The sequence below is a fragment of the Taeniopygia guttata genome, chromosome 24, assembly GCF_048771995.1.
Source record: "Taeniopygia guttata chromosome 24, bTaeGut7.mat, whole genome shotgun sequence".
NCBI classification, from domain to species: Eukaryota; Metazoa; Chordata; class Aves; order Passeriformes; family Estrildidae; genus Taeniopygia; species Taeniopygia guttata.
Window position 1 is genome coordinate 1,971,483 of NC_133049.1, and position 15,827 is coordinate 1,987,309.

Genomic DNA, 15,827 nt, shown 5'->3' on the forward strand with positions numbered 1-15,827 from the left:
ATCAAAATTTAAAACTTCTGCATTTTCGTAGTCGCGACGATTCCGTGCAACGTCACTGCCTGCCTCATCTTGTCCTGCCCGCAGCCCAGCGGGCGCTTTGTCAGCTTAGTAGGGGTGCCAGAGCCCTCAGGACAGAGAACGCCAGCGCAGTGAAGAGCTCTCGAGAACCACCCGATACCAGAGCTTAGTGTTTGTGTGACAGATGTCCCTGTCCCTGCTGAGGAGATTTTGGCCACCGGGACGTGGTGGGCTCTGCTCTGCTGTCCATCATGGATGTGGAGAACTCTCTATCCTTGGTTCCAGGTCCTGTCTAAGCAGCTCAGGTTTGACCTCAAGGTCCAACGGGACACGCCAACATCCAGATCCAGCGGTGACAGCTCCATGATGCCCATGGGAATTCATCTGCCTGCTCCCAGCACTACTCCATGCTTTTTGTGGAGCTCCGGCACAGTTCCTGGAGGTCTGCAGGGACAGCAGATGAGCTCCATTAGCAAACAATTACTCTAAAAATCAATTTTAAATAAACACATGGCATCTGGTCCCTTCCCATGGTCCTCACCCCAATGGACTGACGCTTCACCAGCATCCCACAGGATACTCACAGTGCACGACAGTGTCTCTGATCTGCCTGAAGCTCTTCTCCTTCAGCGCCATGTAGATGTAGTAGATGTTCCGCAGCTCCCTGGGATAATCCTTGCGATCCACGTCCTTCAGCACTGGGATGGTGCGTCCATTGGCCATGGGAGCCTCAGCCAAGGCCTGGTGCATCTGGTACCTGCACCAGGGGTCCTGCAGGAAGCCGGGGGTTATGAGCATGACCCAGCAGTGGCTGTTCTGCACGGCGTCACACAGCTCTGTCACCACTGCGCTTCCCACCACCGCATCCCGCAGCTGCAGGAAGCAACGGAAGCTCTCAGGTTGGCCCTCCAGGTAGGACACCAGCTCCAACACCAGCTCCACGTCCCCCTCGCTGTGGCAGATGCAGACGTCGTAGCTCTTGTCCCACCGGGGGCTGTCCGAGGCGCTGATGTCCACCACTGACACTGGCGACAGGGAGATGCAGCTGGTGGCCAGGCTCGTGCCAGAAGAGCTGGAGCTCTTGGCAGAGGATGAGGAGGAGGAGGAAGGCGAGGATGAAGCAGAGTGGCTGGACTTGAGGCTTTCCACCGAGCTGGGCTTGGGTTTGTGCAGGAGCCGCCTAAACCAACCTGCAGAGTGAAGTCACGGTGAGTTTCGGGGGCTCAGCACCCCCTGGACCTCCCAAGCACAGCACCATTCAATCTGCAGGACTCCCCCAGATGGAAACGGGAGGGTGGGATCTCAGCTTGACCCCCAAAACCATCCTGGTCCCTGAAACTGAGCTGCCACCAACACGTGAATGCTGTGGCATGGTGAGGAGCAGCCCATGGGCACCCTGGTGTTCTGCTGGGGAGGGGATGGTGTGAGGGAGGGGACAGAGCCAGGCTTATTCCCAGACTCACCAGCCATAGTGGGCAGCACGCTGCTCAGCCACTGACTGCCAGCAGGACACCTCTCCTGAGAGCAGAAAAGAGGAACAATAAACTGAGAGCAAGAATTGTTTTGTGGCAACTCTCAGCCCCAGAAGCTCAGTGTGGTCTGTTCCAGGGATCTGCACCTCCAGGGTGCTCTTACAGCCCCAAAATCACCCCCAGTACATCTGCCTCCCCAAAATGGGCTGGGAACATTTACCTGTTACTGGCTCTCTCCACTGAAGATACACACCTGCAGCAAGCGAGGCCGAGAGAGTATGGGGAGGAGAAACCCTCATCCCCATCAGTGGGAAAAAGATCCTGTGGAGGGGAGAAGTGGAAATGAGCTGGGATCACCAGGGATGGACTGGGTTCTGGCAGACCAAAGGCAGGGTGGGTGATGCCCAGAGCTGTGCATCCTTGGTGCTCCTTGCCCTGGCATTCCTGTCTGCTCACACCAGCTGACACCATCCTCGGCACTGTGCTCCCAGCACAGTTTAGGGAGCCAGACACTCCCTGTGGACACCCAGGAACAGCAATGTGGCAAACAGCTGCTGTTTTCCCCTGCTGGCATCATCCCTTCCGAAATGAAACACCCCAAGTCATGCTGAAGCCTTTCCCCTACTCCAAAACCGGCCCAGGACTGTAGGAAATGCCCACAAAACCTCAGCACACCCACGGAAACCACAGTGCCCAAGTGTCACCACTCAGTGACAGCCAAAAGCTCAAGTGTGACTGGAGCAATGAGCATGGACAGTGAGCAGTGGGGGGAAGTTGGAGGGATGCTTACCTGGAATGCAGGAGTCTGGCACCGGAGCAGAGAAGGGGATGCATCAGCCCCTGGGTTTGGCAAAGAAAGATCTTCTGGGATTACCTGGGTGGGAAGGGACAGGTAGAATGTTCACTCTGCAGCCTAGTGGGATCTGCAGTGAATGGGAGTCTGATCCATCCTTGTAGCTGCCACATCCAGGAGCAGTTCCCAGTGAAGCTGCCCTGGGCTGGGAATGAGGGCAGGGCCACCCACCTGCCTCCCCAGGGACAGACTGGAGGAGCTCCCCGAACACCCAGGTGCCCCCAGCTCCAGCCTCTGCTGGGGAATGTGAAAGCACAGGCAAGCTAAATGGGCCAGGACTGTGAGGAGGGGAAGCCAAGCCCTGCCAAGGGCCTCCCTCCCACATCCGCCACATGCCGTCACTGTCTGGGTGTCAGTGTGCCCAGCCCTCACATCTGCTTTCCTCTCTGGTTTCCTGACTAAATACACACAGGTCCATGTTTGCCACTCACACTTATTTTATGAGTTAAATTTACCTAACAAGTCATTTATCCACCCTAAAATCCCCCCCGTATTTCTCCTTCCCCAGGTCTCATTCCTGTGACGCTGCTGGTGGTGGCCAACAACTGACACTGCCTTCATCTCCTCATCATCCTCAACCCCTCCAATACCTGGTGGTTCCTTCTCAATGCCCTCTGAGAGATGAGCTCCAGGTGAGTCCTGGTTCCATCCCCCAAGAATCTGGGTGTCTCCAGGGCCCGCGTGCCCATCCAGCTCCCTGACAGGCTGTTCCTGGCACAGGAGATTTCCCCATCTCTTCCCTGCCTAGGGGACAATGCCTGGGCCTCTGATGTGGACACTAAACCCTCCACCTGCTGCTGCAGTGTCACTGTGGCCAAGCTGGTGATCCAGGAGGTGACCCACGCCCCATGGGACACCAGGAGGTGGGGGCTTGGGGGTTCAGCCCCAGTACTGAATGTGTCCCTCCCTCTCCCATCAGGGTGAGGTGTTATCCTCACCCTGGATAACAGCAGAGCCCCCTGACCTCGGATCCCCAGAGAGCATGGCCCTGGCATGATGCTCACATGGGAGCATCTCCAGAGTGAGCCCAGGGTGGACCAGAGCACAAAGCTGGGTCAGCATCTCCCTCACTCTTAACCCTGGAGTGGTGGCCATCACACCTCCACTGTACACAGTACCACAGAGCTCCCACTGTGGGGTCCCCACCTCTACGCCAGCAGGGAGGATCACAGAACCCCAGAATCCTTTGGGCTGGAAGGGACCTTAAAGATCATCTTGTTCCAAGTCCCTGCCATGGGCAAGGACACCTTCCAGTAGTCCAGGTTGCTCCAAGCACTGCCCTTTGAAGGCCTGGCCTTGGCACGTGGCCATGCTCACCTAACTCAAGGTGTTTGTGGAGAGGACAGTCCATGCCAGTGCCCATCACCTCAATTTCAGGCCTGCTGCACCTGCCCCCAAAACACACCTCAGTGTCCCCCATCTGCTTGCAAGCTGACTGGGACAACACCCCCCACACCTCCAGGCCTGAAGGGAAGTATTTCCCTCAGGGAAAAGTCCCTGTCCTCTGACCCCAAAAATATCCCCCCACCCCACTTAACCTCAACACCCCATGCCAGGGTTAGTCCTGACACCCTTTCATCAATGCCACCATGAGCCAGCTGTGCCCCAGGACTGAACCCACCTCCTTGCTTGGCACACTACTGCCTGCTTCCCCACCCCCAGGGACCTTGGAGTCTCCTGGGAAGGAGGGCTGAACATCCCCCAACACCCACCAGCACCTGTCAGGCTTTTGGGGACCAAATCACCACTCTACCACTGGTTCTCACAGGTCTTTGAAGAACTCCTGTTGGACACTGAACGTTCCCTCCATGCTAACAACTGGCTGTGGCTTCCACAAGTATTTCCATGTCTACTCACCCACCACCTTCAGCAAAACGACAGACAGTAGCCCAAAACCATGTGACATGGGGGGCACTCCCTGATGGCTTTGAGCCCTTGCCATAAACACCTCCCCATCCCAAAGGATTTCCCAAGCCAGGCCATCTATGAGCCCTGGGAGGCACCTTGGGGGTGCAGGAGCAGGCAGGATCCTCCTGCAGGGCCCCCAGCCCACCCTCAAACACGGTGCTGAGAGCCAGAGGAACCTGGGCAGCCTGTGCCCAAAAATGCACAGTGAATTCCCCGAGAGACAGTGGGCTCCTTCCCACCCCTTCAGCTGCCTTTCTCCCCACCAAGCAGGGGACACCAGTTGGCCGCTTGGTGGCCAAATCCCAAAGGAAAAAGCGCAAGGCTGAGTGGTACTGAGCCCCACAGGCTGCCAGCCATGCCCCCAGCACCACTCATCCCGCTGGGACCCATTTCCCATTAGTCCCTGCCCCAGCACTGCTGCCACCACCCCAAAAATCAACTCCCGAGGACAGGACCCAGAGGAGAGCAAGTCACCTGCCTGTGTGAGTCACCCCACAAACCCTGAACCCCAAGGGGCAGCACCATTGGGATCAACCTCCAGCCCACCTCACCAATAATATCATCATTATTAAAGGGGTAATTAAGCAGGCACAGTTGTGTTCACAGCCTGCCTTGACCCACCAGCAGCAGCACCACTCTGAAATCCCTGCAGCAGGAGTTTCCGAACCTGTGCTTTACAGGATCGCCTCTGGAATTAAGAAACGGTGACGACCAGGTGCTGCAAGGCTGGGTGAAATAAAGGTGGTTCTGTTGACAAAATAAAGCTAATTTTATCCCTAAAAACACCACGAATGTTTCATTTACGGTGCAGTACAAAACAGTGCATAGCTACCCAGAAAACAAAGAATAATTTTTCTCCTGGGAAGCTCTAAGTACACCCAAATTCCACCACACCTATGCTTGAAATCTTCTAGGCCCAGGCACCGCATGTACCTCATAGGGCTGGAGAGGCGGTCGTACGTACACCAACCCAGGCAACGGCAGCTGGCGGAGGAGAAGGCGCTGAGGGGTAGAGGGGCACGGGGACACCGCAAACAAAATAAACAAAATAAACAAAACAAACAAAACAAACGGACTGACCCGCTCGGCGCCGCCCCCAGCCCGCCACTGCGCCGCGCATGCGCCGGCGCCTTTTATAGCCCCGCGAGCACCGCGAGATCACCGCCGCGTTCCCACGCCTGGCCCCGCCTCTTCCGCCGCCAGCCAATGGCAGGGCGGGGCGGGGGCGTGGCCTCTCGTCACGCGGGGCGGGGCGGTGTCTCCTCAATGGGGGCGCGCGCGCGGCGCCAGGTGCGTGCGGGGCGCGCGGGGGCGGGCGGGGCGCGGTTGCCATGGAGACAGCGCGGGGGGGGGAGAAGAGCTGTTGCCATAGCGACGGGGCCGCCATAGTGGGGGGGGTCCCATGGCCGCCGCGCTGAGGGGACGGAGCGGCCTGAGGGGAGCGGAGGAGGCCGGGGGTGAGCCGGGGGGCCGGGGAACTCTGGCCCGGCTGAGATGCCCCGTCGCCCTCTGTAACAGCTCGTTTTATTGATGTGTCCCCTTGGGAAAGGAGCCGCGGTGTCCTTGCTGAATCCCCGTGTTGTTGCTTTTCCCGCAGCTTTAGCGAGGAGGGCACAACGGAGAGCACAGGTAAGGGCTGGAACAAACCCGGAGGTGTGAGCTCCCTCCCCGCTTCCCTTTGCAGGGTCAGTTGTGGGAAGCCAGCGTGCGTCCGTGGGAGGCGGTGGGACACAGAGCTCAGCCAGGCTTTGCTGTGTCACTGTCTCTCCTCGCTCATGGAGCCATTGGGAAGCACGTGGGGAATCACAGCGCTGAATAAAAACCTCTGGTGTGTTTTGACTCGGCTCCAAGGAGGCTGAATCCTTTGTTTTTGTGGCTTGGACAAGAGCAGAGCTTGTCCTCAGTCCCACTGTCCTTAGAGCCTGTGTTTTTCCAGGATGGTTTTGGTCCAGCTCCAGTGCAGCTCCCACGTGGAGGGCTAGGCTTGGGAATTGTTCAACTTAAAGCTGAACATAGTGGCTTTTAAACTATCTTGTCTCAACACCTTAAAGCCGCTGAATTGAAAAGGAAGCCGGCAATTACATCTTTTCTGGTGCAGTTCTCAGCAATTAAATAAGCTAAAAATAATGAATGAGCGGTAGGTTTGTACTTGTTTCTTTTGGGAATTTCTGGGGGCTCTTCTGGAAAAGCCTATTTTCCAGCGTGCAGCTGCATCACTTGGTTTCATTTTTAAACATCCAGGTGTAGCTTTACTTGTGTGTTGGGTGCTGAGCATGGAGATGGACTTCTCCATGAGGTGGGGGAGGAAATGTTCTATTAATTCCCCATTTTGGTTCTGCAGGCTGGGCTCTCTGTTGACTGTGTGGCATGGTTGTGTTTTGCAGAGCTGCAGAGAGGTTTTTGTAAATACACACCCTGTGTGAACCTCAGCCTTTGTTTGACAGCTGTGGTGTTCAGGTGTTTGCTTTTACCTGGGATACACCTTCATATTTCCAACATTTCTGCAGCTGGATGTCTGTGTCACACAGGGAGTCGCTGTGGTGGGGTTTCTCCAGTTTTGGTGACTTGAGCACAGTTTACAGCTGAAGTCTGGAAAGCTTTAGGATAAATTGAGGGATTTCTGTGGTGTGGAGGGAGAAAGAGAATGCAGCAAACCCACACAGGGAGTCTCTTTTAACCATGATAAAAATGATGGAGATAAGGCTGGGACAGTGGAACAGGGCAGCTGAGCCTGGAATCCATGGAGTGTTGTGTTTACAGTCCTCAGCTCCCTGTAGTCTCAATAGCTGGAAAGTTCCCAGTGTCTGAAGAAGGCTGGAGAGGTGCTTCTTATCTTGTAAGTGCCTGTGGCTCCCTCTCCTCCATGGCACCTGTGTTCCCAGGGGAACCTGCAGTACCTGGTGTGTTTTTTTTCCCATGGCAGTGTCATGCTTTGAGGTAATCCCATTTAATTTTGGCTACCTCGGCTGTGCCAGCATGATCCATCCCCCTGGGGAGCAGAGTTTCTCCCCAGGACTAAAAACCAGAGGTTTCTATTTCTTGGCTGAATCCCCATGAATTCTTTTTAAGACATGTAATAGCTTTTTTGGAGCTAGGCTGTATTTATAATGGGGATTTTGTTCCTTTATGGCTCTCTGCACTAAATAATAGATCTGAAGGTTGAAGGTCATTATATCAGAAAAACTTAAAAGAGGATTATAATTCCAAAAGGTGTTTTTTCCTAAGTTTAAAATCGCTTTTGAAATGTCATTAAGAGGCACTTAAAATTGATTTGGTGGCTCTGTTCCTGCTGTTAATAGCATGGGAATGTGCAGGGTGAGTGAGATGGGAGCAGTGCTGAGGCAGGTGGAAGCAAACAGGGGAGCTCTAGGTGGGAGTTTACAAACAGCCTCGATATCTGAGGCTCAGCTGATGCTTCACAATGCAAAGATAATTCTAAGCTTAAATTATATCCAATTCAGAAAGTGAGGAAAGATTTACCTTTGGTTGTAGCTCTGCTTCTGCAGAGGGGCTGAGGGCAGACCTGGCACCCGCAGGAGCTCAAACTTCCCTCTGAAACACTCCAGTTACCTATTGTTAGTCCTTGCCTCATCTAAAGCATCTTTGCACCACTAAATAAAATCTGGCTGGCTTTGTGAAAGCAGCCTGTCCTTCCAGAAAAATCAGCTAACTCAAAAGGAGAGATGGGACCCTCCTGGGAAGGAAAAAGAGGGTTTTTCCCCCCTTTATCCTGAGCATGCTTGGCTGCATTCACTTAGCAGGGATTTGATGGTGAATCTGACAGGTCCTGTGTCCAGCAGGTCCTTCTGTCTTCCTGAGAGTCCCTACTTTGGTCTTTGGAGATGTAACCCCTCCAGAATAGTTCACCACGAGGCCTGACAGTTTGAAGGTATTCAGGGGTGATGAAGCTACAGAGGTTCATTGTCAGAACAGCACTGAGCTCCTGGGCTCAGTGTGGGTTGGAAAATACAGAGTTCAATGTTCACAAGAGGGTGTGATGGAGAAGCCCTGCCTGGCATGCACAGGGTGGGGAAAACCAGGAGATTCCTCACTTGCTAAAGGCCTTTGACACTTTTATCCAAAATCTGGGCCCTACAGTAAGGCCCAGTAAGATAAAAAGGTGATTATTTGGAGTGATAAGTAGCACATGTTCAGTAATGTTTTAGTAGGTAGGTAGTGAAAACCATTTCTTTGAGGTGTTCTACTGCTGGTACAATGATTTATTATTGAGCACCGTGGTGTGCTGGAAAGTGTCCCTGCCCATGGCAGGGGGGTGGAACGACACGAGCTCTAAGGTCCTGTCCAGCCCAAACCAATCCATAATGCCATTGTATAAAGTTTTCTGAAGGGGTCACAAGGTAAAGGCTGCACACACAGCGTATCTGAGCATGTGACAGTGTCACTTTGCCCTGTTCTCGTCATCCAGCACTGAAAGGTGGTGCTTTCTAGAATATTGGCTGATTGCTCACATGATCCTGCCAACACTTGTAGGTCCTACCTGGAGATACCTGCCCATTGTCACCTGCTGGGCTGCTGGGGAGCAATCACAGCATCTCATCTCTAGAACAAACCCTCAGGTCTCCCTGAGATGGCAAAACCTGCAAAAACTCTTTGATTTTGGGTCAGCAGTTCTTCCTCAGCATTTCCTTTGGCCAAAAGCCCTTGTTGTTTTTGATGGACTCTTCATTACAATTGGCAAGAAAAAAAGCAGAGGAGGGTGAACAATTCTGTTCATTTCCATTCCCTTTTCATAGACTTATTTGGGAGAAGCAGAGTGGGAGAGTGCTGCGTGCTGGCAGAGCTTTTGTATTTTATGTGATGGGCTGTTGAAAGCGTTCTCAAACTGCACTTCCTTTCCATGGGCTTTAAGGTCATTTCCCAGTGCTTGCAGACTCATGGCGGGCTGGGAAACCCTTCTCTCATCACCAGGGAATGAAACGCTCTCCATGGCTTTTTGGAGCCAACAAAAATCTCTTTGTCTTCTCTTCCCTCCCACTGTTTCCCAAGCAGCAAGTTTGCTGACAGACCTTGTCAGGAAGGGGGGAGTGCTGCTCCAAGATCCAGGCTCTTTGGGAAAATGAGTGGCTGAGGTGAAACGAAGTGTCTGGCAAAGTGTGTTTTGCTGAGGCAATCACACCTGGGAAAAACAGGCAAGGATTTTATGGTAAAAGAAGTTAAGGAAGAGGATGAGACTGTGGGACAAAGTTCAGAGACAAAAACATGCAATTCTCAGCCTGGAGGTGATCTTGGAACGATAACAAACCTGAGATTTATGCACCTGTGCAAAGCTGGTTCTGTATAACCTTGTTGTCCAGGTGGTGTTGTCCATGTGCAGTGACTTTGCTTGTGGTGATTTTTCTACTACAGAAACTGGATGGCTTCTACAGTGAGCCTGGGCAAGGAAACATTACTGGAAGATGGAATGCCACCTGCAAAAAAGCCCAGGTAAATTTAATTATACCCCAGTGAATTTGTTCTAACAAGAGCCTTTTCCTTTGCCTTGCATTGTTCTTTAAGGATTGTGACTCCTGGGGCCACAGCTGTTTTGTTTCCTGATCCAAGAACTGTGTGCTGGCTGCTGGCCGTGCCCTGGGCTTTCCTGCTGTTTGTGGAAAAAAGCCTTCACCCCAGAATGTACTTTTTTGGAGTTTTAACCCTCAGCCAGGGGATGGGGTCGCACTCAAAGCTGGATTTTGCTATCCTGTCCTGTCTCCACAGTCCTGTCCACTCACAGTGTCAGGTTGGACACGTTGGTTGTGCTTCTTCGCTTGAGTTGGATGGTGGTTTCCAGGAGCGCAGGGAGTTACTCAAATTAATATGGTTTAATTGCATGTAAAGGCTAAATAATTCATGCTGAGGCTCCCTGTGCTTCAAAGTAGGTGGTCTTACAGTTCTGTGAGTGGGAATATGACTGGTGGATAATTCTGTCTGAGACTGTGGCTGCTGCATGCTCAAAAGTTGTTGTGAACAAGCAGCTAATTCAACTGCGGGGTTGTCTCCCACTAATTTAATTTATTTGCAAGTTCTGGAGGGCTGCAGGATAGTGCTGTGTGGTGTCGAGGTTGATCAGTGACCCTGGAATGTGCAGAAGAGATGCTGGAGATTATTTTTTCCTTGCTCAGGATATCAGGGTAGAAACAAGTGTATTTATCAGCATGGAACAGAATGCCTTTTTCAGACATGCAGGACATTAAAACTTGGGTATTTATTATTATTTTGGATTTCATCTCTGTATTTCCAATAGTGCTTTTATACTAGCTCATTAGCATGAATTCTAATTTATTCCTCACATAAGGCTTGCAGTCCTCAAAGTAAACCCTGTTTATCAGCAGTAACAGTGAAGCCCGCAGCAAGGAAAGGGTTAACAAGTCTGTTTTCATAGGCAGGGGCTGAGGGAAGGCACAGCTCCATCTGTGTGGTGTTGGTTTCCTCTTCCCTTCTCTCTAAATATCACATGCTTGCTGATAAAGCCCATTTCTTCCATACAAGTTGCTTTCCCAGGCTGCTCCTCCAACCCTGCAGAAAGCAGCTGGACACCAGGCAAGGCAAGGAGCAGCACATCTGCTTAATACATGATAAAGGTTTAAAAGCTCTGTGCGGGTGTAAAGCCAGGAAAACAGGGAGGAGGGGAGGAGGAATAAGGAGAACACAGCCCTGCAGCCCTTTCATGTGACTCTGTATCATCTGGGATATTCCAGAAGGTTGGCCTGGAGAATCCTGCTGTTGCAGGCATCACAGGGAAGGGCTTGCTGGTACAGCTGAGGGAGTTCCTCAGCAAACTGGGGCTGGGCCCCTCCAGGGCAGAGCTAGGAGGAAGCCTTCCCTTACTTCTCTGTGCTGGGATAAGTGGAGCTATTGTCTCAAGACCCCTGTTCTGCACCTTGTTTAAACCAGGTCGCATTTCCAGCCTGCATGGGGTCTGACACACATTTCATCTCGGGATGTAGAATGTGTGTGTCCCATTCTCTAGTGCTCACCACACCTTTCCCATGCCCTCCAGTCTTCCAGCTAACTTCTATTAATAGACTTTCCTTATTCCAGATTTTTAGTGGATTAGCTTTGCTGCAGAAGCACCCCAGGGCATCATTGACTTCCCCGGTAAGCATCCTGGTAACAGATTTGATTCCCAAAAAGGTTGTAATTACGGACCTTGTATTGGGAGCATTTGTGCTGCTGATCCATGCAGCTGCCTGCTGTTCTTTAAGGACACGAAGCTGCTCCTCTTGTGCTCTATCAGAGAGCCCCAATGAATATTTGATTCAAAATTTAGGCACAGGGTGCCTCCCTCTTCCTCAGTCTGCGTGCGCCACCACCCCACATACCCTTCCACTCATGGTGGTACCAGCTGTGCTCCTTTCTCCTTTTGCAGGAAGCTGTTGCCAAGCCTCAAAACCAAGAAGCCTCGGGAACTTGTTTTGGTGATTGGGACAGGAATTAGTGCTGCAGTTGCTCCCCAAGTCCCAGCGCTGAAGTCCTGGAAGGGGCTGATTCAGGCCCTCCTGGATGCTGCTATTGACTTTGATCTCCTGGAAGATGAAGAGAGCAAACGGTTCCAGAAGTGTCTTCACGAAGACAAGAACCTGGTCCATGTTGCCCATGACCTTATTCAGAAGCTGTCTCCGGTCAGTGTGCTTGTACCTGCCCTGAGCATAGGATTTGGCTTTTGGAAATAGCCCGATTTGGCTCTCCAGCAATGGTGCCCCCATCCCAACAATTCCTCTACGTACAGGGAGCCACAGGTGCACTTACTGTGCCAGGTGCCTGTGACATAACCCTGCTTTGGGTTGTGGATGTGGGTTTTGGGTATTTCACCTGGACCAAGATGATTAAAGGGATGGAGCACCTTCCTATGAGGAAAAGCTGAGAGAACTGGGATTGTTAAACCTGGAGAAGAAGGCTTCAGTGGTGACCTAATTGTGGCCTTCCAGTACCTGAAGGGAGCTGACAAGAAAGATGGAGACTGTGCACAAGGGCCTGGAGTTACAGGACAAGGGGGAATGGCTTCACACTGTCAGAGGGCAGGGTTAGATGGGATATTGTGAAGAAATTCTTCCTTCTGAAGGTGGCGAGATTGCCCAGAGAAGCTGTGGCTGCCCCATCCCTGGGAGCATTCCAGTCCAGGCTGGAGGGGTTTGGAGCAACCTGGGATAGTGAAAAGTGTGTCTGCCCATGGCACAGGGTGGGACGAGATGGCAGAGTGGGCTTTAAGGTCCTTCCCAACCCAAACCAGTCTGGGATTCTGTGATCCTATGACTATGCTGAAGGAGAGCACCCACCCTGGTGCAGCCAGGGCTCTGTGTTTGCCCTACAAGGACCCAGAGCTTTGCAAGGTGTTGGGGAAATGTGGGTGGTTTTTATGGGGTCATTTGGCATGAGGTGTTACGGGGCCGGGCTCTGATCTCAATCTGTCTCCTCTTCTCAGCGCACAAGCAACGTTCGCTCAACCTTTTTCAAGGACTGTTTATATGAGGTGTTTGATGACCTGGAATCCAAAATGGAAGATTCTGGGAAGCAGCTGCTTCAGTCTGTTCTTCACTTGATGGAAAACGGGGCTCTTGTGTTAACCACAAACTTTGATAACCTGCTGGAGCTGTATGCAGCACACCAGGGGAAGCACCTTGAGTCTCTTGACCTGACTGATGAAAAGAAGGTAAAGGATGATTGTTTCTTTTGTCAGGGACTGTGGTGGTGCAGAATGTGTTCTCATGCTGCCTGAGGGCATTAAACTAATTGTGGTGGTTTTAACTGGTGGCAGACAAGCTCCAGGCAGAGGCTCTGGCTGTCCTGGGCAGCAAGCAGAGGAATGAGGAGGAATGCTCCTTTCTGGAACGCTGGTTTGCTGGCTGCCATCCAGTGCTCAGGAGGAGTCCTTAAGCCTGCTGTTCCTTTGATCTCTGTCCTTGAAATTTCTGGCTTGGCCTTGCTTCCACATAAGGCTCGGGTTGATGTTTCTAATCCATATAAGAAACTCCACACAAGATGCAAAGCTGAACTTTTTCTTTTTATAAGGTGCTGCAAAAGTGCTTTTTGTCAGGGCTGCAGGCTTCGAGGCTCCCCACTTGCTCCATGTCCTCTTCCTGCCATGGCTGGAATGGCTCCTCCTGCTGCACTCTCAGAGCTACTCTCTTCATGCAAAAATCCCTCCTCCTGCCCCAGTCAGGCTGTGAAACCCTGAACTCTGCACCTGCCCACCTCATCTCTCCATCATGGTTTTACTGGTGGGGAGCATCTCTGCCTTCTGTTTGCATGTTAAACACCCTCAGTGTCTGTCCTGTGCAGTCCTTGCTCTCTTTTCATCCTCATTTCTGTGCTTCACATTTCCTGCGTGACCTCTTAATCTACAAGGCTGGGAGTACTTACAGTGTTACAAGTAAGCATTCTAATTATTGCAAGCTTAAATGAGCTGAGGTCTGCAGGAGTAAACCGAGAGCCTTGGAAGCAGCTGTCTGAAATGGAGGTCAGCTCAGCTGGTGACTCTCTCAGAGCCAGTAGGGGCCACAAAATAAAACTTGATAGGTTTGAGAAACATACTGACGTAGGAGTTGTAGTTTTTTCTCCTTTTTCTGGTCAATCTAGCATTTTGATTCAGTCTTCTCATCACATTCACCAGTCAGCTGAAGTGTTGACTCAAATGAGTACCACAGGCTGTGGCTGCAGGCCATGGCGTAGAGGCTGATGGAGGAGAGAAGATGAGGAAGAAGCAGCCTCTTTGGAATGCTTCCCCAAAATGTTACATTTAGCAGTGCTGTGGTAGCCAACATGATGCACTCACCAACATTGCTGCTGGTTTGCGTTGTGCAGGTGCTGGAGTGGGCGCAGGAGAAGAGGAAGCTCAGTGTCCTGCACATCCACGGGGTCTACACCAACCCCAGCGGCATCGTCCTGCACCCGGCCGGCTACCAGAACGTTCTGCGCAACACCGAGGTCATGGTGAGCCACGAGGGGCCAGGCTCATGCAGCTACAGCTCCCACTGGGGTCAGCTGAGCATAGCTCAGCTGAGCTTAGACTGAGCCTCACAGAGGGTGGGGGACAATTAATTAGGTATGGGAAACAGGAGGGGTGAATTCCCTGGCCTGCTAAGGTGCTAGATCACCTCCCACACTTGCTGAAGGATGGCATTGCTGCAGAGCCTCCCCAGGGATAGGGCAGGTGCTGTCTCTTGTGAGGATGAAGCTCACATTGACCAACATCTTTCCCCTTTCTTAAAGCGAGAGATTCAGAAGCTGTATGAAAATAAGTCCTTCCTCTTCTTGGGCTGTGGTTGGACAGTTGATGACACCACGTTTCAGGCCCTGTTTTTAGAGGCTGTCAAGCACAAGTCAGACCTGGAGCACTTCATGCTGGTGCGGAGAGGGGATGTGGATGAGTTCAAGAAGCTCCGTGAGAACATGCTGGACAAAGGGATCAAAGTGATTTCCTACGGAGACGAATACGCTGACTTGCCCGAGTACTTTGAGCGGCTGACGAGCGAGATTGCCATGCGGGGCCGCACAGGTACGGGGCTGGGGCTGGGGACCCTTGGCTGTCACCATGCAGAGCAGAAAGGGGTAGTACCCCCCGTTCTCCATGCTGTATAGAGATTTCTGAAGCCTTTTTGTAAAAAAAAGCAAACACGTCTCTTAAGCGTAGCTGGATTTTCGGGTTACTTTTCTGAAATCACTCTATGTTTTAACAGTTTAAACAGCTGTACTGCTTCCCACGCTTGCCTCCCAAACTTAGTTTTTCATGTGCAGCTGTTTGTTCTGTTTTTAGTCAAGGGGCATTTAGTCTCACCCTTGTGCTGCTCAGCCTGAGCCAATGCTTTTATACAAGAGGTATCACTAATAAATCATAAAAGTGGGGGAAAGTGGGTTCACTGCCTAGAGCCTTGCTGGCAGGTATTCTGAGGGTTAACCCAGCCAGGAAAGCCTGTGTGAAACCTGTGTGAAAACGGGCAGCTGGCCCTCCACCTGACACTGATCTCTGCTCTGCCCCAGGTGTGCCCAAGGAGGCACAGCAGCTGAACGGCTCTGCCGCTGCCCACGCTGAGCTAAAAGGTAAGGAAGGCTCTCTGGAGCCAAGGGGCTTCACCCTGTGTCGCTCCCTGGAGTCCCAGGCAGGTTTTCAGCCTTTGCTTCCACGCAGGATGCAGCCCCTGAGCCTCAGCCCTGCCCAGGCCGAGCTGTGGCAGGGACTCCTGGGCCAGGCCCAGCCAGGCCAGCAGCCCTCAGGGAGGCCGGAGCCCACCACTGTCCCACTGCTGTCCAGCACTGAGCCAGGACCCTTCCGGCAGGGACAGGCCAGGACAGAGCCACCACGGATGAACACCTGGTCTAACATAGCAATTGTGGTTTTACTGGGGCTGCGTGTGCCTGCGGAGCGCGGTATCCCTGAGGGAGCTGCAGCCTCCTTTAACTTCATACCTAGTGCTTTTATATTCTGTATTTCAATTAAAAAATGAAACTTGAGCTTTTTTTTTTTTACTGGAAGCTCTAGTTTTCTAGTCCTGTCTTTTTACTGTACAGTATTTTGTATGTTGAAGTTGTATTAAAGGCCTGCTCACTGAACTTTGGCTGCTGTATCATTTAAAAGCCCT

At 52.2% G+C, this 15,827-nt stretch overlaps 2 protein-coding genes and 1 long non-coding RNA gene across 9 annotated transcripts; 2 read left to right on the forward strand and 1 right to left on the reverse strand.

Annotated features, from left to right (window-relative positions):
• Window positions 1–3: 3 nt before the first annotated feature.
• TIRAP (TIR domain containing adaptor protein) lies at window positions 4–5,371 on the reverse strand. Of its 2 annotated transcripts, XM_030290692.4 has the most exons (6): window positions 5,185–5,371; window positions 2,281–2,364; window positions 1,711–1,811; window positions 1,482–1,536; window positions 603–1,208; window positions 4–462 (listed from the first exon to the last, which is right to left on the reverse strand). In XM_030290692.4, exons 4-6 carry the CDS (start codon window positions 1,486–1,488, stop codon window positions 419–421), a joined length of 657 nt encoding a protein of 218 aa, XP_030146552.4. In that variant the 5' UTR covers window positions 1,489–1,536; window positions 1,711–1,811; window positions 2,281–2,364; window positions 5,185–5,371; the 3' UTR covers window positions 4–418. The 2 variants fall into 2 exon arrangements, with proteins under 2 accessions (XP_030146552.4, XP_072774182.1); XM_072918081.1 differs by lacking the exon at window positions 5,185–5,371 and having other exon boundaries at window positions 1,744–1,811; window positions 2,281–2,354.
• On the forward strand, window positions 1,094–5,034 carry LOC115498310 (uncharacterized). Its single transcript, XR_005982478.2, has 3 exons — window positions 1,094–1,226; window positions 2,852–2,975; window positions 4,112–5,034. It is a non-coding gene; the product is annotated as an uncharacterized lncRNA (long non-coding RNA).
• Window positions 5,372–5,452: 81 nt separating the features above from the next.
• On the forward strand, window positions 5,453–15,798 carry FAM118B (family with sequence similarity 118 member B). 6 transcript variants are annotated; one of them, XM_072918077.1, is made up of 9 exons: window positions 5,453–5,541; window positions 5,849–5,880; window positions 9,619–9,696; window positions 11,621–11,873; window positions 12,674–12,901; window positions 14,053–14,181; window positions 14,461–14,746; window positions 15,229–15,288; window positions 15,360–15,798. In XM_072918077.1, exons 3-9 carry the CDS (start codon window positions 9,626–9,628, stop codon window positions 15,503–15,505), a joined length of 1,173 nt encoding a protein of 390 aa, XP_072774178.1. In that variant the 5' UTR covers window positions 5,453–5,541; window positions 5,849–5,880; window positions 9,619–9,625; the 3' UTR covers window positions 15,506–15,798. The 6 variants fall into 6 exon arrangements, with proteins under 6 accessions (XP_072774178.1, XP_032608680.2, XP_072774179.1 ...); XM_032752789.3 differs by having other exon boundaries at window positions 15,377–15,798; XM_072918078.1 differs by lacking the exon at window positions 5,849–5,880 and having other exon boundaries at window positions 5,466–5,541.
• The last annotated feature ends 29 nt before the right edge of the window (window positions 15,799–15,827 follow it).

Excerpts from the sequence above, each read along its gene's own strand:
- FAM118B (XM_072918077.1), top strand. The coding sequence starts at position 9,626 with ATGGCTTCTACAGTGAGCCTGGGCAAGGAAACATTACTGGAAGATGGA. Across the intron at positions 11,874-12,673 it reads TTATTCAGAAGCTGTCTCCG|CGCACAAGCAACGTTCGCTC; the intron begins GTCAGTGTGCTT and ends TCCTCTTCTCAG. Across the intron at positions 15,289-15,359 it reads TGCCCACGCTGAGCTAAAAG|CCTTTGCTTCCACGCAGGAT; the intron begins GTAAGGAAGGCT and ends GCAGGTTTTCAG.
- TIRAP (XM_030290692.4), bottom strand. Across the intron at positions 463-602 it reads CAGAGACACTGTCGTGCACT|ACCTCCAGGAACTGTGCCGG; the intron begins GTGAGTATCCTG and ends CTGTCCCTGCAG.